General features: G+C 33.6%; 1 protein-coding gene across 1 annotated transcript; it reads right to left on the bottom strand.

Moving 5' to 3' along the window:
• Positions 1-5,991: 5,991 nt before the first annotated feature.
• Positions 5,992-22,020, bottom strand: LOC126828022 (dolichyldiphosphatase 1). The gene is made up of 8 exons (XM_050557607.2): positions 21,899-22,020; positions 17,902-18,002; positions 17,200-17,287; positions 16,730-16,826; positions 15,776-15,868; positions 15,082-15,210; positions 14,003-14,092; positions 5,992-11,113 (listed from the first exon to the last, which is right to left on the bottom strand). Exons 1-8 carry the CDS (start codon positions 22,011-22,013, stop codon positions 11,074-11,076), a joined length of 753 nt encoding a protein of 250 aa, XP_050413564.1. The 5' UTR covers positions 22,014-22,020; the 3' UTR covers positions 5,992-11,073.
• Positions 22,021-22,035: the final 15 nt, after the last annotated feature.

Genomic DNA, 22,035 nt, shown 5'->3' with positions numbered 1-22,035 from the left:
TCACAGTCTGTTAGTGCGCCTTTATGGGAATACACCGTAACAAAAGTTTAATATTTTATCTGTATTACGTAAACGTATCCAATATTTAAAAATCCTACATTTTCTATCTATAATTAAAGGGCATCTACCGAGTTCATTATAAATCATACAACGTACTACAAGTTGTTTTCGGACGCCAAGTATTTTTTTACAAAAGAATAAATGTAACTTTTCAATTTCGCTTGCCGAATGTATACCCCAAATCTCGGAACCGTATAATTAAAATACTTTTGACGTATGTATCGAAGACTGATAATTGTTGGTATGTCGAAAATTTCGAAATAATTTTGACCACGTTCAAATTCAATTAAAGGTTTGTTCCAAGTTTAGGAATGGTGAAACTTTAGAATTCTGACCTGTAACATGACGGACCGACGAGCATGAAATATACACTGTAAAAAATATCCATTTTTTATGTGGCCGAATTCCGTAATTTAACACCTTTTTTTCTGTTAATCGATGTATTTTTTGGAGAAATTGTGTTAATAGTGTGAATTATTTCTTCAAATTACGTGTTTTATGTATTTCTGTGGAATATTCAGAATTAAACAGGAAATTTCCGTGAAATTTAGGGATAAAATGTTTTATTCCCTTCTATAATGGACTTAATTCTGTTATTTTACGGAATAAACGGTGGAATGACAAGGAAGTTCCTTGAAATTTCGGGATAAAATGTTTTATTCCGTTCTGTAATGGACTTAAGTCTGTTATTTTACGGGATAAACGGTGCAACGTTAAGTAATCGTATACATATATAATCATTCCTAATAATCATCATGTTATAGTATTCATTTCAATTTATTAACCATAATATGAAGAATCATATTTTGTATAGTTTGGTATATTAATTGTCATGTATATCTAATTTCCATTATTTATAATATATATAAAGTGTATTGTTATTCATCATACGGAAATCATATTGTAAGTATTTTCATAAATATATAAAAATATGTTTTAATGCTGCTTGTGTTGAGGTTGTATTATCTATCAAGCACGCTTAAATCCGGTTAGTGCAACCGGTTGGCCAGTGTAAGTCGGTTTGTCTCTATGGCAGAGTCTACATACCTGCGAATTGATAATTCCCCAATCTAACATCTGAAAGCCCCCAATCACTGACGAGTAGCTGATACCTTGCTCTCGATTCTTATATTAGTGAAAATAGGTTACGTTTAAAGATTATCTGCGGTATCACTTCGGTGGAAGCGGACGTTAAATAAAGCTATTTCACGCCCGCGTATAAAGTCAATGGTTAATTCAATGAAATTTTATCACCTTCATCGTCAGGAAACAAAATTTACAAGGATTTTTTTTCTGTATTTGAAAATGGAATTTATGTTAATTGAGGGAATTTCTGTAAATTACAGGAAAAACAAATACGGATAAAATTTTCCTGGTAATTTTTGTTTCCGGAATTTTCTACGTTTTTTCACGGAAATTTTTGTTTCAGTGTAGGCGTATAAAAAACATTAAATAATGTTTAATAATTAATTATAATAATAATAAAAAATCATTTTTTCGGTGATATTACCCAAATAGTAATATCATGGAAATACAAATATAATTCAAAACATCTTATGCGTACATAACATCCCATTGCCCCCCCCCCCTCACCACAAAATCATACTGGTGTACGTGTAGAAAATTTGACCCCATTCAAAATGTCGCACAAAGAAGAGTGGCTCCAGACAAAATGTTTTAATCCATAGTCAACTCAGTACAAATTTTTTGTGGTATTCAATTAAAAGAAAAGTAAAATTAGTGTTTTATTAGGGCTCGATGACAGTTAGGGAAGCAAAACTAGAGATGCCCGAAAAAATTTCAGGTTTACAGACAGCGGCACCGGTTTTCTTCGAGAGGCGAAGAAGCGGAGCTGACCTTGTATGGACCCCCCAAGAAATTTTTGGAATATTTGACGGCCGCAAAGGTGTTTTACTGCTATTCCAGCCCGTAAAATTAGTGTTTTATTAAATTTCGGGCACTTTATTTTGCTAAGTAGATGAAATAAAAAATCTTTTTTCACTTTACCCGTCTGCCCGAAAATTCAGCTGCCCCCCCCCCCCCTCGCAGCTCGTACGCCTATAAGTGTATTATTTTATAATTGAAAGGTTATCAAATTTTTTTATTTTTTGGCGGGGGGGGGGGGGCGCCATTTATCGGGGCGCCATATTTTTCTGGGGGTGCTATGTACCCCCTGCACCCCCGCTAGATACGGCCCTGCTTAGAAACAATGGTTTCCGTTGAAAATCAGCTGTTCATTTATTACACAATAACTGATTGGCTTACTGAAGCACTAAGAGCGCTTATCGTTGGTTAATTATGATGATATAAGTTCACTGATTGTTGAATCGAGATGGCCTACGAACTGAACGGCCACTGCGGGTTGTTTTAACTAGTGGGGGCGAACTTGATTCATAGCAATCAATGACCGGCACACGGTTACATGGCTCTAGAACGAGGTCTATCATCAGCATTGTGTTTGTTGGTACCGGTTCCAAAGTCTGCTGATCACAGACTGTGACACATTAAGCATGTTGGCTACTGCTCGTTGTGAAGAACCCATTTGAAGCATGCCAATAGCACGTAGACGTTCATCATGTTGAAGACGTCTCATTGCAAATTAAACGTAACACACTAAAGCAAAGATACGCTAAACAGTAAATCTTATGCAAGAACCGATAGGAAATCAAACATGGATAGGATAAACTAGCACGCGACAGTTTTTATCAACCCTTTCTTGAAGTGTCAAATTTGACAATGAACCCCTCCCACGTGTATGGCGCTTATTGCGTGTCACAGGTGCACTTCAGTGGTTCTTTTGGGGCGATAAGTTCTTCATCTGTGAACATACTCTCAAAGCATGTCAAGTGTCCATGACTATTTATCATATCACAACCTGCATAGGTATTTGCATTTCAATACCCCCTACTTTTTTTCGAAGGGTATATCTAAATGAACAACAATAACAGTAGACATCGGTCCCACAACTTCATTAGAAAATAACTATTTTGGCAATAAGATTATAAAAATAAATTGATAACCGTTAGCGATAGACACAGATATCAGAATAATCAAAATTAAATCCAAATTGCAAAAAAAACCAAAAAAACACCACCAACATTTGAATCAAAATGTTACTTTAAAGAGGCGCGTGCTAACAAGTCTTGGACACACTTTTACACAGGGAAGTGATTTGATGGACTTTTCGTTAGGATATCGGTTTAACTAACTTATCCAGACCATAAAATCAACTCTCGATGGCATCGCTAGCCTGCGATATTTCTGGATTAGAACCCGGTCTGCTGCTTCTGGTTTAATCATGAAATGGATAATCGAGACTATGTTTTTATTGTACCGACCTTAGTAATGATGATCGAGGCCAGGCCCAAAATTCAATCGCTAAAGTCCTTTCAGAGTGGATCAATTTGACTGAAATTTTCAGCAAATTTTCTTTACATTATGCAGTTGTTAACTATTATAGCGAGAACTGTCAGCTCTTTATCTAATGTATCTTTAAGCTTTGTATATTCTAAATTTCCAGGCTGCCTCTAATCTCAAACAGTTTGTCTTCTTAAACTAAGGCTTTCCTTCACTTTTATTTCAATGGGAATTGGTTTATTATGTTAAGCTATGTGCAGTAAAGTTTGGTGTTAGTTTATGTGAAAATTAAGGGAACTATAGCCTACTAACGTTTTTGTAGTCATTTAACTACAAAACGTGTTAAAAGGAACTGCTAACGATCCACTACTGTGGATGAAGTAGTGGAACCATTTCAACCCTTCCCTGTTAAAATTGGTAAAATCCAAAATGGCCGACATTCACCTAATCAGTGTACACTGTACAAGAGAACCCTAAACGGTTGGTTTAAGACCCTATATGTATTATCAATATCAACATGATAATTAATATTATGATATTATAATGTCACGAGAGAGAGAAAGAAATGGGGTTTAACGTCCACTCGACACAAACTAGGTCATTTCGGGACTAACATATGGTTTAATTTTATTTACATAATTCGCTTGCGCGTAGGGGTCTTTAGCAGTGGGAGGAAACCGGAGGACCCGGAGAAAACCCACGAGGTTGGACAGGCGACCCTACTCCTTGCCACGTACAATCGGGGATTCAAAACCACGCCAGTCGACTCAATGACAGACTGTATGATACAGCGCGCGCACGCTAACCATTCAGCCATCCACCCCCCCCCCCCATAATGTCAAATGAGCCCATTAAAAGTAATATGACGTCATATTATAGACATATAATGTCAGACTATAAAATTTTGGCTTTATTACCCATAATATAAAATGTATATTAGGATTATTGGAACATGACACTAAAGGGTCTTTAGAACATACGCCATAAACGGTCTATACTGCACATACTGTTATCTTTACAGGATCTCCTTTAATAAGCTTTTGTAACCACTTTTTTTGTGCCAATGCCATGGATCCTGAATGTACTATCACAGCAGCTGAACGCGTGAGGAAATGGGATTTGGGAATATACTCTAGATCCCAGAAGTTTCTTGAGACAAACTATAGGCCTTTCCTATAAGTTCTACGAATGTAACAACTGATGGAAAATATAACGTTGTATAGCCCAGCAGAATGGAAAGCATCTGCGTGTGTCTTAGAAATTATTTAAATGACAGGACACTTCATTCTATGTACAGCAAATTGGCAAATGATTCCTTACACATATATTTGCTTGTCTTGCACAATACTGGATCTTCAAATTCGTACGAAATATTTTGATATAAGGACTGTGGGTTAGGTTTAAGAATTTGGGGGAGAGGTTAGGGTAAGGGCTAGGACCTGCAGATTTCGTCAAAGTCTCGAGATGTAAACAGGGTGCCCCCCCCCCCTTCCGCCTTTTCTTATAAAAATGGACACACCGTTTCCATATTACATGTAGTAGGCTATAATGTGTTTGCAAAGTGACCAATCATGTAACATACCTTACCAATAGTCACCCGACAGATTTGAGTTGTGGAAAGAGGAAAATGCGAGAGGGAGCTAGGTTTGAAGAATAAGCAGGGTAAAAAAAAGAATCTTGAAGCCACAGTACTGCCGAGTGCTCACTACTGCTTGGGCAGTGTGAACTGTGACACTGTCCTTGAGCAACAAGCCATCTCAGCGAAGTTTACCTCTGCACTTTTCTCAGATTTGATCTTGCAACTGTGCCACTGACTCATCTCTGATGATGAATATAATCATTGAGGATTATACCTGGCATTCAGTTCATCTCAGTAATATGCATCATTTATGGTGGAACCCTTCTTTAGATAATCTATCATGATTATGCCCCTAGAAGACGCCCTTTTGAATGTTTTGGGGCGTTGGTGACGCCAGGTACTTTCACTGCATACTGACAGACACCTTATTCATGGGCAAATGTCCATGCATTATTCGTTCCATCGTCACTGATGTTTTGCCATTGTCATGTACAGTAGCTTACCGTTCAACAGTTACTGACCTGTCCTGCATTATTGTGTCGACAACAGCATCAAATTTATCTTGGGTGGTCACTCCACGTTCCACAATTGCGAGCAGACCGTGGTTCGCCTTTAGTGTATTATACGAAGGAGCACTGTCACCTGATGTTAGTGACAGGTCATCATGAATTTGCTTTGGCGTAACCTTTTTTTTCAAATGCTTAATCACGGATCTGCATTCGCCTTTCTCCATTTTGAGAGCAAATGAGAGAGGATCATGCTGTTTGAAATTGACAGCTATATATATAGGAAATTATAGCATGTGGGATTTATTTTATGCATGCTGAGATACTTTTCTAGCAACATGAGCAGATTGGTTCACCGATCCGTTCATGATGAGGTCGGAAACGTTTTGGACACCCCTCGTATGTTATGCCTTTGTTGTTTAAAGGGTGTTATCGTTCAAAATCAATAGTCGCATTCCTTGTGGGTTAAAAAGTATTAACAACACCAAGTTCCAATTTCACCTTGTTATAAACTCTATATTTCGTATAAAAAATTAACAGAGAACTACTAATACTAGTTAAAGCTACATGACATGCAATCTTTAAAGTCGCATCTATAGAATGCTATGTTTACACTGTCGATATTTTTGCTGGTAAATATTTACGATAATGAACTTTCGCGATTTGCTGAGTAAAACTAGAGAATCTAAACGCCGAAGTTGTGTCAGCAGATACCCATCATCAAATGCGATCATGATTTCCAACACACCACCAAATTCTATGTAGATCAAATCAGGGATTTGAATCAGATTTCAAAATTTTGAATTTAAAAAAGTCGACAGTGTAAATCCGGCATTATGATCGTCCTCGCGTAATATAGATATATTACGCAATGTCTTGGGCAAGACCATTAATCAACTTAAATACAGACACTATTTAATGAAATCGTCACTTGAGTCCAATATTCCATCTATATAAATAATGTACCATTCGCACGTTGCCCGTACCATTATTTGAAATAATAGTACGCCAACAAAGGGTGAAGTCACATCTGTATTTTATTTCTAAGGACCACGTGTGAGCTAAGTTTGTCTAAACTCTTATTTCCATACAGACGGTAGAATTTGTCTCATTTTGTTAAGAGTAACAAATCAATGATTTGACTATATCGCCATCAAATGATTTATTTTGATTAGGTGTTGATTTAATTTTATAGACTTCAAAATGTAGATTAGATGTACGTGTAGTTGGTCTTCTTCGTTATTTCGGCCTAGTCATGAGCTCAATTATATATTTATATATACGTGTTACATGAAACATTGATATATTATTCAAACATCAATTACATAAATCCACCAGTCTAATGAGAACGTGCAGAAAGTTCGAATCCACAGGCACTCGAAGGGATTAAAATAAAACTTCTTACTACTGCTTGACTAGTATTACTAATAACACAAAGTGTATCACCCACCATATTGTTTTTAATCGTTGAAGATATTACGCCTGTTATCATCTCATAATATTCACTAGTTCTAACACTTCCCGTCATTTTTATTGTCAACGAGACTTTCTTTGATCATTATACACTTTCCAATGTAATTAAATTTGTCATTTAACAGCGTTATTAATTACAAATCAAACTTGGAGCGTTATCACTTGGACCGTAAGTAAGACGAAAATTATGAGTTCAAAGGAATTCCCTTTTGCTTTTGTTTGTAGCAGTCTGTATCACCCAGTTCCTTCATTAACCTATCTGTTACTCGAAATGTGCCTACGGACTCGGTGATCCAGACTGCACCTAAACACAAACACGCATGTTTGTCGGGTTAAAATGAAAAATGTCAGGCCTTTGAAGTTTTAGAGTGGCACTAGACACCGTTTTTTTTTTTTTACACACTAATGTATATATTTTAAATTTATTAGTCAATTTAAGAAAATAACGGTTTCTGAAAAATTCATGGAACAAATAATGATCGATGCTCGAAAAATCTATTATTGCAGATATCGGCCGAAACCCGAGATGTCTGGTTTATTTCTTTATCTCGGGCAGTTCATTTTTGCCGACTAAAAGGCAAAATATTTTTTCCCAAAATTTTTTTATCACTTTACCTGTCTACTCGAGAGATATGCCCCCCCCCCCCCAACACTTTTCCGCCTATGCAAGTTGCAGAAATAAATCGTTTAATTATAGATATCACCTTTATAAAGTCATTTTACTTTTGATCAATTAAATTTTTCTAAGTATGTTACCTACCAATGAGAGTATTCAGCTGTCGTTCTGAGATTCTTAATTCGCGGTCAATTTTAGTTTTTAGTAACACGCCTCAACCAATCAAAAATCAGGGCTTCCCCAACACGACGTCATTGACTTCATTTCTTCGTACTTCCGGTCCGTTGAAGATACGAACAGCCAAGTGATAACGCTTCAAGTTTGATTTGTAATTAATAACACTGTAATATGAGCAATTTCATTACATTGGAAGGTGTATAATAATCAAATAAAGTCTCGTTTGCAATAAAAATGACTGGAAGTGTTAGAACTAGTGAGTATTGTGAGATGATAGCAATTATCTTCAACGAGTCAAAACAATATGTCGGGTGATACACTTTGTGTTATTAGTAATACTAGTCAAGCAGTAGTAAGAAGTTTTATTTTAATCCCTTTAAGTGCCTATGGGTAATAGATGCCTATAAATCCTTAAAAAAAATATTATAGAAAGAAGAGAATAATTGGTCCTTTCAGAAGAGAAATTGTGTATTAAGATTTTTGCATAAGCACAAGAATATGGAATAAACTACTTTACAGGATTCCATCCATGTGGAGAGCAACCATGAAAGATACCATGACGAATATAAATTAGCATAAAAATATTCTAGAATGAACCTTTAGCCTCCGTTACCCATTAACAAAATACATAACTTACAACTGCTAGTCGAGATACAAATTGATGGTCTGGGCGAGAGAGGCTAATGACCTTTTCATAATAAGATGATTTTTTTTAGATATATCTCAATTTAATTAAGAAATTAATGTTTTCATTTTATTGGTTATGAAAAAAAAATGTTTCTATGATGGCATTTCGTTTCAGGCTTTTGCTTTGCACTAATTTCGTAACTATAGCCGGTAATTAACAACTCTGGTTTTGGGCATTAAAGATATATTCCCTCATAAATAATCGGGTCATCTGTTAGACCTGTAAACTTAAAACAGCTATATCTCTTTGATGCTGGTCAAAAAAAAAGTTTGGAATATGGTTGATCTGATGTGTTATTTAGATTAGTGATACAACAAACTCTTAAGTATTAAACTTTCATTTGGATATATAATGTTTACAAATTTTAGAAAATCAGCTATGTCTCAACATTGGCTAATTGCTGACCTAATATCTTAAATGTAGGTAGGCACCTACTTCACATAGCAATTCAACACATCAATTGATTAAATCAACGCCTGTGAATAATTGTAAAGAGCCGGATAAGCCCACAATAAATTAAACAAGTTAATTATCATAAAGCATCAACCACATTGCTATCTTAGCTTACACCTCATTGGGTGAAACTGGATGTTTTCCAATGGATTTTTCTGTATTTAGGAATGTCAAGGAAATATATCTTGAAATACACAAACTGAAATGAAAACTAGAATGCAATCTTCATACACATCATAGTCACTTTAAACAGACTCACTAAATATTTGATAACATATATTTACAATTGTTAAAAATGGTAAAGATGAACATATTTATCGTTAGTTAAAGAGGCCCTATCACTCTGAGCTCTGATAATCAAAATTGATCACAAAAAAAACAATCATTGGTAATACAATCAGATATGAAATATTTATATAGTTTAAGTATATTATTTGTTATCAATCAACAGATCAACTACCAAGATACATGTGCTTACTTAAAAGACTTTAACTAACAGTATATGAAATAATTAAAATAAAACACATTTCCTTTCTAGCTGAAAGTGATATTACCAAAAATAAAGAACACATTATACAGACTGATACATACAACAATATTTTGTGCTTTAATCTGCTATGGGCAGTTCCATTATAGAATATCTGGAGCATGGGATTACCACTTTATAAAATTGGATTCTGAGAGAGGCATGGACCTATACATATTTTTCATGTTATTATGTGGAAAAAACATCTATTGATAGAGGGATTGATAAATATATGCTCTTTTTTTCGTCAAAAAGATACCATCAAATCACCCCTAAAAATACATTTGTAATGTAATGTATATATCAGCAAAATAATTCTTTGAACCAAATTAAAATAACCAGATAAATGAACACATTTAAAATTGCATATTAACCTCAAAACAAACCTGAAAACCCTGTATAATAAGTTATTATTTTAGATATAAATAATACTATATTAAAATACTTTGACCTAATAAATAAAGTACTAACCCACAACAGACAAATTAGGATCAGTCCATTGATCCTTACAGGGGAAACTACCAAGACAGACTCTCACTATAGTAGTACTAGTTATGAAAAATAAAACCCCAACCCAAAAAAAAACCCCAATGGAAACCCAAATAGTTGATATAATTAAAGATTGTGTTGTAGCTTTGACTGGTTTTTAAAAAAAACCAAAAACTGAGAGAGTTTATATGTTAAAACCTCAGAAGAATGTCATCAAAGTAATTTAAAACAAAATTTTTGGAGAATGGCTTTTATCAAAATATAGTATTATTCTCAATCTTGAATTGAGGGTATTCAATTCAAGTGACATGGAATTGGGTTCTGCACGCCAGCCAGGATAGTGATGCAAGTGACGACTATGGTGAGTGGCTGATTTGCTGCATTATTTGTCAACCAAATTGTCATGTTCAATGCACTGATGCCGTCAGGACATTAGAGGAATTCAGTTTTGGGGTGTTCGACCAATTATATACCCTGTGTATTCACTATGATTAATTTTAGCACTACATTATTAAATACTCAATAAAACTTTATTTCCGGTTCCATATTTATCAAATTTTTTAATTCTCTTTCACAGGGAAGGAGACATAGCTAACCAATTCTATAAAATTTAACAATTCGTATTACTTCAAATACATGGTGTTATTCTGGTATTTAATAATTCTTATAACTTCAAGTACAATATGAAATTTTGGTAAAATAGCTCAATTCCTAAAAACCGAAAATACATGTGAAGGTAAATAATGATTTTTGCAAATTAACCTAAAATGGGCGTGATCTTTGTCCAATTCAAAGACCTTAATACAGACAACCCTAGACATTTTCAATACTAAAATAACTGTGATTTTATCACTCATTTTTTAGTATGTAGGAGTTTTATCCATAAAAACTCAAAATATTGTAAGGATACTACTGGCTATAGCTAATCAAAAGAAAGAAATCTGTAACTGAATGAATTCAAATCCTAACAATTAAGGCCAATAATATTAATACATCTGGCCCCCAAAAAATAGAAAAACAACAAAATATCCTCATGTAAAAAATATCTTTACACAAATAAATATTTACAAGATAGACAGAAAATAATATTCAAATTTAAATAAAAAATATAAAAAATAATAAAATAATCTGTATTTATCTGTACCACCGTCATTGGGATTTCCTTGCTGTAACTTTACGCTGCCTGCTCCTGTAAAACAAAATAATCGACATAAATTCTTGTATATTAACACAACATAAATTTCATGTAGCGGTAAGATGTACTTATACACTCCGGGCTCACACTGGCTTTCAATTTTTTACCCGCCAAAATGGATAATTTTCATATAAAAAAATGTTCATATTTTTTTCCGCTAGCTGGAATATTTTATCTGTCAAAAATGTGTGATAAAAAAGACAACATCTAACAATTTTATGTCTCAGCTAGGCTTATTATAACACAATTAGTGATACATACAATACAATATATAACAACTTTAAAAATCTGTCTTTGCGTAATAGATTAGCACATGCGGTATGGATTTAATAAGATAAGATTTTATTTTTGGTAACTTTAGTCTTATTTGACCACCGTACTGTACAATATATTTTCAGTATTTACACGTCATATCTCATTTCCAATTTTCTATAAATTTATTTGTTGTGGGTACAATAGGCCTATTGTTATTTTCAGGTACCCTGATAGAATGATATAAGTTTCAATTATATTTGTAAGAGATGCTTACAATTATATCTGTCGTTCACTATTAGAACATTTTGTTGACGGTAATATGATACAAATAGTGAACTGTTTTCTTGCTCAAGAATCGACACTATTCAACTCCTTCTTAATTTTCCGACCAGTGGTAATAATATAATTTGAAATAATGATATCCGATAGGCATGCTGTATATGAAGCTACAGTAAACGGAATTCAATTATCAAAATATTTAATTTTCTTCAAAAGAAACTGTCAGCCATCTTAATTACATGTACATGTATTACCATTTTTTTTAAGATGAAACCAATCTGATTAAAACACAGATCCTATTTCGTTTCGTTTTTTATAGTTCAAAATTTTGTTTTATTTGTCTGTACTACACTACGATCTGGAAGAGTTGTTATATAACAGGCGTTCTGGATGGCGTGAGGGACTAGCCAATGAAACCATCTGTTATGGCGACTTCTTGGCGTGCCATGCACAAAACTGTGGGTAAACCACTAGAAACGTCAACGCTGATTGATTAGTTAATATCTGATGTCATAGGGTCAAAAGCCGCTAGTATGACCTCTGACGCCATCGAAATTATAAAAATTCGAAACAAAATATTGATCTGTATTTTAATCAGATTGAGACAAAACTAAACATCAAATAATCAATGCTTGGATTAATCATTTGGAGTAAATAATGACTTGAGATAGGCTTTATATATATATATATCATTGGCAATTATCAATCAACTAATCATTAATCCCAGACAACCGATTAGTATTACTCATTGACGTGATCTGGATTTTTAACCCATTGATTAATTTATAGTATGCCATCACATGATTGACGCTCAATAATGGTTAATCCAGGATAAATACGATTATAATTTTAAGATTTTTTCCCGCCAGTTCACAAAAAGAATCGCCAGTAGTGCAAAACATTATCGCTGTTTATTAAGTTCTCCATTGTACTATGACTGTACAAAGTACTTTCTTTGTAGCTCAGATATATTATAAAATGACCTAGTTTGTGTTGTAATATAACAACAGGTATCATTCTCTAAATACATTTGCTCAAATAATTTAAACCTTACGATATATATTCCTTTCAGATTGTAATTATGCTTTTATCTATTGAGTAAAACATCCTAGCAAGGAAAGAAAATAATCTGTATTTTCATAAATTCAATAGCTAGCATGTAGTAGTGATTTTATTATCAGAGCAACTTTTTGAAGATGACATTTGAGAAAATATATTCTATTTGAGAGATTTTATAAAGTTTAATTTCATAACATCATATTTATTTGGGCGTCTGTGAATTTAAAATACTTCTCATCTAACCATATCGTGGAAAGAACAAATCTGGAAGCTAGTTCAGACTGGTCATCAGGGCTGTCGGTAATTTTTCACAGTTGATTAGCAGCACTGCTAATTAAAAAGTCCACTTTTGCCAAATTTGATTAGCAAATTTAAAAATTGATTAGCAGTTTTTCAGTTTGAACATAAAACACCTAAATAACAAGATATTACTTTAGTTCATAACAAATATGATTAGATTCCATTCTTACTATTCTTAGATTTTTTTAGCACTGCCACAAGTACTTGTGACAGTTTGTGAATGTGATGTAGACATTTAGTTAGGTCTTATGTCTAAAGCCAATTCTTAACAGTGACTTCCGAAGCCCCAATCATTTTAATTGTTATTTTATGTTACGTTAGAAATCTTCGTTAGAAAACAATTTCGTCTGCTTTTTATCGTGTATTGCTACTTTTGTTAAATCGGGCGCACTTCGATTAACTAGACACACGCAATATTTTACGGGAATTTTTACTTTGATTTATCATTTTACAATACGTTAACATATATTTATTTTTTTATATTTTATTTACAATACGTGGGGGATACACTGGATTTATTTCTTTCAAAATGAATATGATATAATTACTTGATGTCTCGCAACGTGAGTGGTACTACCTGATTCCCTATTTCCGGTTTAATAGTCCTTATTCATAGAGTTATGTCCCTGTATTATATAGTACCGTATAATGAATTGTGTCTGGGTAGTTCGAGTAGAAAATGTCACTCGGAGAATTCAGTTTTGTTTATAAAATTTTATTCAACATTTTATACACGTTGAAAGTGTTGAAAAAGCCTTCTAGTCTTCAAATGCGGATTATCCTTGTGTCAATATCCAAAATGACAGGCATATTAATGATTCGCAGTTACTGCGAATCAAAAACTTTAGAGTTTAATTTTTGATTAGCAACGGACAAAATATGTATCGCAAATTGCGCTGCGATACTGGTTGTTGGCAGCCCTGCTGGTCATTCAACCCAGTGAATGACTAGTCCATAATTATGCAAAATATGAAAAACAAAATGATGTACCTGGCTTCTGTACGGGATGAGGTATATTCAAACCATAAAACATGGGGTATCAATGTCGAATCACGAATCATTAAAAATTCGCCTATAGGACTGTAACATAAAGAAAATCTAAAATTAAAATAAATCTGGATGGATAATTACCAGTAAATAATTTGTATTCTTTAAATATATCCCATAACAATTATAACAGGACAACAAAATGTGAGGTCCATATAAGTTTTATTTGTTTACATATGACACTGGCTATTCACATACACAGTTTAACAATGCATTCTGCATACTTCAAATGAAAGATAAAGGCATTTTTTGTTATCTTAAGCAATTGTAAGGCAGACAGAAATCCCTGTATGATCCTGTATAACACTATATAATATAATATTTGTTGCAGTTGAAGCATAAATAATTTGGACAGGAGTGATGAAGACCAAACAAACTAACATCCACACTTACATACACACACCAGCACTTAAGTTGTCAAAACAGATATAAGCTAAAGAAAAATTTGAAAAAAAATCAGAATTAAAGCTTCTAAAGTGCTAACAAGATTTTGTAGCAACAGGGAATAACTCTGAAAGTTATTATCAGAAATCAATAAGATTCTTCTTTTCAATATGACGGGTAGACAACCAATATAAATTCCCAAAAGATAGTTTAATAATTGCAGCCTAGAGAGTTCTAACTAGATTTAGTAAAATATAAATCTCATACAGATTCGATAACTTCTGCCCTTAAGACTCTACAAAGTGAAATGAAGTCTATAACCCTAGGATTAAAGGAAATTGTTGAAATTCAATATACTTCGTCTCACAAATGTAATATAAATTTTAAAAAGATAGGATGGTAAATGTAGTCTGTAAAATGTTCATGAGAAATAGACAGCCAATACAAATTTAAGACAGATAGAATCATAATCCAAAGTCGAACAAAAAATCGTAACAAGGGGGAGGAACTCAGAAGTTATCGAAAATTGTTGAAAATCAATAAGCTACTCCATTTCACTGAGGTAGACCATCAACAAACAGGGTGAGTATAAGCTTTTTTGATAACACCAGCATTTATAAATAAAAAAAATTGCTCACCATGATGCTATATATGGAAATAAAGGCGTTAATAAAAACTGAACAACAGCAAACCACAGTGCACCTAAAATAAGGCCTGTAACTGCTCCCCACAAAACTTGACTAACTGTATGATAAGCTAAATAAACCCTGGAAAATATAATCAGTCATTCTGTTTTTAAGTAACTGCAATCAATATCTGTTAAACTATGTGTGGAATGGACACATTTGCAATAAAGGCCTGGGATTCACCAAACTTAAAATTCTTCTAAATGTCACCTGCATCACAAGATCTGTTATTGAGTCAACTGGCATAGTTTCGAATCCCCGGTTGTATGTGACAAGGTGTACGGTTATCTGTCCAACCTCATGGGTTTCCTCTGGGTCCTCTGGTTTCCTCCCACTGCTAAAGACCTCTATACGCAAGCAAATTATTGAAATAAAATTGAACTATATGTTAGTCCCGAAATGACCTAGTTTGTGTCAAGTGGATATGAAAGCCTATTTTTGTCTCCCTCTATATTTCACTCCCAATATTTGTGCATGGACTCTCATATCTGAGCCCTAGGGAAATATTACACTTATGTTTTTTCATCGGACTCAGAAATAATTACAGTGATCCTGGAGGTAAACCGCATTTCCTTAGTCCTGTGATCTGGATGAATATAAATTCTGTCATTTTTTTTTATAAATAAATAACGTTAATTTACTATACCTGCTATATGAAACTATCCCAGCTATTATAAAACAACTACAACTAACAATATACTTCCATAGATCATCAGACCAATTATAATTTTTATATACTCTGTAATATACAATATACATATCATTGATGATGTGATGTTAATGACAGAATTATAAAGAGTAACAAGCCAACAGTGAGACTGATGTCCCCCAACCCAATCCCAAAATAAACAGATTAATGATATTAAAGATCGAATTTAGTCAAGCTATTGATGTAATGATACTATACACAAAATGTCATCACTATTGTGTCCCAGATCAATCAAATGGTTTAATTCAACAAGATAGAAAACTGTTGAAATTAGATAAATGGGTTTACTCAATCAAATAATGTAGCATGGATTCATGTCTGTGGTATGAAATCTGAAGGACAATAATGTGTGTCATGGTGTAATCCTGTGACAGGTGTGCCGCAAGATCTTCCTAAGTGTACCACAAAATTTTAAACGGCATACTAAGAAAATTTTGAACGGCACACTAAGAAAAATTTTCACTAAAGAAGCCAGCTATATAACTGATGAAATTCGAAACACTGCAACAAAGTAAGTTCATAGCTGTGTTTTTCTTTATTTAGTTTGAGTCATTCTATGTGTCTATGACTAGTCTGTGTCTACTTTTGTATGTCGTCTATGACTTGCCATGTTTTTATTTCGCAAAATTCAAATATATTTTGTATGTATATTTAGCCAGGTGTGCTCTTTTTTTTTCATGTGTTCCAAGGTGTGCCGTTGGCAAAAAAAGGTTGAGAACCACTGGTATAATCTATAAATACATATAAAATTTTCAATAATATTCAATGAAACACATTTGCCTGGAATGCTGGGTTTTTTTTTTTTGGGGGGGGGGGGGGGTTGTTAGATTTTATTATCACTCCTTTATCACAATATTGTCAGTAGTCGACTGATTTATCAGGACAACTTACCTAATATACAGGAAGAATGTTATATACATAGAAAAAAACCACATAAATTGTGCATGACTTGATGGCATGCCATATTCGCAGTATAACCCTTCTTTATCTGAAACAGAAAAAAAAGTATCTGTCTGTTAATATTTCTAAACATTTAATTTCACTCACATAAAATCCACAGCATCTTTAAAATGCGAAGGGATTACAAGAGCATTTGGGAATTCAACAATATTGACTGATGGGTATAATAATATTAAAATTTATGCACAAATTGTCATTTAAAACAACAAGTTTGGGTCCAAAAAATAAAACCGTTGATTTCATGGAGTTTTATGTATTGATTTCTTTTGAGGGATAACAACCTGCCTTCTTTGAAAATTCTATGTCGATACTTCATTGTGTTGTAAATCAAAAAGGTCGAGCTCCTTTCGGTATATTTATCCATGTCTTCTCTTTGTTTCTCAATATGCTTATATGCTTACCTCGTACAGAAGGTCTTGGTTCCCTTATTAAATGTTTTAAAACCCAATTTATAAATTCATTTACTATCATTCCTAATAAATAACACATCTGAAAAAGATATAGAAATAAATATTGAAATAATAAGCAGGAGATTACATATATCTCTGGCTAGTTTATCATTGCTGCGAAAATAATTCTGCAAGCAAGCAGAAATTCTTTCAGCCCAGATTTATTGCCTTCACATTCATTATATAATGACATCCGAACCATGTCTAAATAATTTCTTGAACTATATACATGTATAATATAAAATTAGAGGATAAGTCCCAGAGTATCCTTTGATAACATTGGGTTCAAGTATGTAAATCAAATTCCAAAATATGAAAAAATAACCCCACTGGCACTAACCATGTCTAAATATTGAGCTTCTCTGAAATGATAGCTAGATTGTCATTAACTCATTTGTTAAATTCCTCTGTTGAATCAGTGACTTGTTTAGAGAGCAATAAAAAGAGAGCAATATTTTCAAATCATTGAACTACTACGTAGTGATTTTGCCGACAGGCGGTTTAAAACCACTGATATCTCCGACTGTCATGCATGTGCATGTATGCCAAATATTTAACATCAGTTGGACACCAATTGGTTTGGTTGGTCTAGACATTTTTTCAAAACTTGCAATTTAAACAGGCTCACACAGGCCTAAGTAGCAAAATACTTACAGTATGAAGTTCTCGTCTAAATAATATTAATGTTACAAAACCAACCAAAATAAACACAGGTAGAAGACTGAACCAAGCTAACATTTTACCAATCAAGTCACCTGCAAGTAGATTACTTTCAAAATATTATAGTGAAACTAAATAAACAATTACATGTAGCCTACTTTATCAATATAAAGGTACATTCAGGGTACAAATTACATTTTGGACATCCATGTAATGATTTGAACCATTAATGTTTTCTTATTTCAATGAAATAATGCATTAATTACCATTTTTAAAAAAAAAAAAAGACACTTTGCCCAGCTGTAAATGTGTACCAGTAGATTGGTGTAATTACATATGTCACAGCTTTATCTAAGAATCTTGTTGTTCTTAGCGTTTAACGTCCGCTTCCACCGAAGGTGATATCGCAGGCAAGTTCATTTTAATGATCTTAGCGCACGCGCAGGGGTCTTTGCTGTGGGAGGAAACCGGAGTACCCAGAGTAAACCCACGAGGTTGAGAAGGCGCCCCTATCTCCAAGCCACATACGCTCACACCTGGGATCGAAACCACAGCCGCAAGCCAGAGGTGACCGGCCAACTAGAGGTCGAAGCGTGACACTCTAGACCACTAGGCCATCCCAACCCCCCCCATTACCATTTTTAAAAAAAAAAAAAGACACTTTGCCCAGCTGTAAATGTGTACCAGTAGATTGGTGTAATTACATATGTCACAGCTTTATCTAAGAATCTAAGAGCTTAGAGATTTTATCTGTATACTAGACAAAGAGGAAGTAATTGTGTCACACTTTCAGCAAAGCCCTTAGAAATAAATCCTGACTATATCACTCTGAATCGATGTAGTCAATCAACAAAAAAAAGTCTTAAAAGTCTGATTCTTCCCCATGGCTTTTTTAATGGCTATTTTGTGGGCAATGCACAAAGCGGGACTTTGGCCAAGGATTTCCCAAATCCATGAAGGTTCTTCAGTTTTGTACAAAACTTTGGCTTAATTGGTAGTAGACAGGTTGGGGATTTCAAAAGGCAAATGATTAATAAAGCATTCAAATAGCATAGAGTGTAGGGAATATTAGGAAGAAGTCGTCTCAAAATGTTATGAACAGTCAGAAATTTGAACTATCCTCTACCCATATAAAAAAATCACCATAATCAAAGAAGTCAGGGAAAGAATCTAACACTTGTCACTTATATGTATTTGGGCAAACACATATCTATTCCAGACAAGGAAATTATTGAAAAGATTCTAATAATGTCAATTACTGCTTGAACAAGAAACTTTTAATCTAAATCAGGATATAAATCTATTAAATTAATGACTTAAAAATTTGAGTCTAAGAGTTATCCTACATGATACTTTTTCAAGATACTAACATAACTTAGTAAATTTTTAAAAATCCACTCCCGTGCTGATCCTATTCTGAAGAGAAACATCAATATCAAAGCATTTGATTATTAGCCTGATGAAATAAATTTTACATTACAAGCCACAACTTGTCTTATTGTAATTTATACTACTGTCTGAACCGTCGTAAATTTTAGTGTATAAATGTTGCAATAATGCAGCTCCTTAATGATTGTCTGAACTCTTATATGACTAGAACCCTAGATCACTTCGCTCTCAAAATAAAGAGTCACTAGTTGTTCCAAGATACAACTTAAAGTCATAAAGGTCCTTCAGTTCAACTGGTCCTAGCTTATGGAATGAACTTACACAACAGATCAAGAATCATCAGCCTTTTTATCAATTTAAATCTGCACTAAAGACTTTCCTGTTTCAACAGTTTTACCAGTAGAGCCATTACTAGACGTGTTTTGAGCATGTGTCAACATGGAGAAGACGTTATATAAAACCTCATTATTATTGTTATCATTAATAATATTCCTGCTAAAATTACTTTCTTTTTTGTTTATTCGACAGATACTGAAATCGAAATATTCGCATGTCTAAACAACATATATTTTCTTTATAAAAATGTATTTAAAACAAAAAATCACTTGTCAAAAGAGGCATCGCAGATTGCGTGTATTATGACCAAGCATAATGACCAGTCAGTTTTAGATAGTATTTAATTTCTCATGGTTAATATAAATCAGGATAGAAGCTAATTAGTTAAGTATTTAATCCATTATTGTTTATTTATGTTAATGTCTCTAGTGATAATCCTGTATAGTATATGTTTTGATGTCAACACTTGAGCTTATCCAATTATAGTTAGAATATAAAAAGACTAATGTACATCAATAGGAAGTCATTAGGTCACCCGACTTAGTAGCAGCTACGTCGGTCTTCCACTGTGCTGTAAGTGTACATTGTATGTATTGAATTATTGTCATTTGTAAGAGATAAGTTCCAGTAATTAAAAGATTGAAGAACCATTCCAGACTTATTAGTTATTGAAGAACCTAGCGGTTATAGTATTATTGGGTCTTATGTGTTAATTATGCAGACCGTGGGAAAAACTTGTGCAAGTTTCTCGCTAAATTTAACCAATTTCACTGCATCTGTGTAGCATATAATAAATCATAAATCATATGGCATTGTACCTTTTACAGTAATAGATTTCTAATCGTTGATTGGCTGAGGTATGATCATGATCTACGAAATGCCATCAGAAAATTCATATGGCATGGTACCTTTTACAGTAATAGAATTCAAAGTGTTGATTGGCTGAGGTATGATCACGATCTACGAAATGCCATCAGAAAATTCAATTCTCCATGGATTTCAAAATGGAGTTGTACTTGTGATTAATATTTAGTTAATAACTGACAGTATAATCGTATGGATACATTGCCCTGTGGATTTCAAAACGAAGATGGCGAGAGCGATCGAGAAATGGGGTTTAACGTCCACTTGACACAAACTAGGTCATTTCGGGACTAACATATGGTTCAATTTTATTTCTATGATTTGCTTGCACATAGAAACGATGATAGGATTTTCGGAAATTAATTGTGTTACCGAGACGCACTTTTATAAAATTCTGAACAGTTTTTGCACAACGGAAATAATATACGAAGAGAAATAGATAGACATGGACCTATCTCTCAATAATTAAACCGATGGGCAGTATGATTTGTTTATAATAATTTTTGGAATCTATAATAAAACAAACCCAGGTTATATACCTATTCAATGATTCAATAGCCTTTGGCTATTAAAAGCCTTGGCTATTAATTTTGCCGAGGTAAATTTAAAATACATCGGCATTTAAGGATTTACCTCGGCTACAGCAAACTGACAGGACTGCTTCAGTTCATCAGGATATATTAAAGATATTCAAGGGTGAGAATTAAGGACCATAAAATGAATGTCGTTCTTTTTGTTCTGCACCAGTGTTCAAAAGAAATAATCCCACCCAACTCTCTAACCAAATAATTAATACCAGACGGAAACAAAATATCAGACTACTGGTGTATTTATGTTTGTAAACAGCCAAACTCATTACTGGGCCCGAGAGCAATAGCTTATTCAAACACTAAATTTGAATTGCCGTACGAAATGATCTATAGCTTCCATTTTCGTATATCTCGATGTCCATGTTTGTGATGAGTTTTACAAGAGAGAACTTTTTTATTCGCTGGGATTTTATTTAACGGGAGGTAATGTGAAACACACAGGTAAGTTTATAATAACCAAAGTTAAGTAGTTTATTTATGATTCAAGAAATCTTTTTAAAATTTATGATGGTTCAGACAGTAATAATAGTAATGACAATGAATGGGAATTTAGATTTCAGACTATAATTCTTTTTTTGAAATTATTAACTGTAAAAAATATGAATATACATAAAAATATACTCCACTTCAAATTTCTGTCTAAAAGCTAGCTAGTGGCAAGAAGCTTGATAAACCATTGATCAAATTTATGTGAAGTTGGCACTTCATTCCATTCATTCATCATAATAATACAGAAAAAAAGGCTTGCACGTGTCATGTTTTATATATCACCTCCAGCTTTGTTTACATACATTGTGCAATATGCATTGTACCTTTAGGATATTCTACATGAGTCATTGATATAGCAGACCATTCTATATCGTTGTCGGTACCATCTTTTCCCAAGGGAATTGGACCATTTGGGTGCGTCGACTGGCCACCTGCCATTTTTAGACTTGACATAAGCACA

This window comes from Patella vulgata, chromosome 1 (assembly GCF_932274485.2).
Source record: "Patella vulgata chromosome 1, xgPatVulg1.2, whole genome shotgun sequence".
NCBI classification, from domain to species: domain Eukaryota; kingdom Metazoa; phylum Mollusca; class Gastropoda; family Patellidae; genus Patella; species Patella vulgata.
The sequence above is the reverse complement of the archived record's forward strand: the minus strand, read 5'-3'. Positions and strand labels throughout refer to the sequence as shown.

Excerpts from the sequence above, each read along its gene's own strand:
- LOC126828022 (XM_050557607.2), bottom strand. The coding sequence starts at position 22,013 with ATGGCAGGTGGCCAGTCGACGCACCCAAATGGTCCAATTCCCTTGGGA. Across the intron at positions 15,211-15,775 it reads GGGATAGTTTCATATAGCAG|GGTTTATTTAGCTTATCATA; the intron begins GTATAGTAAATT and ends TATATTTTCCAG. Across the intron at positions 11,114-14,002 it reads TCATCCCGTACAGAAGCCAG|GAGCAGGCAGCGTAAAGTTA; the intron begins GTACATCATTTT and ends TTTGTTTTACAG.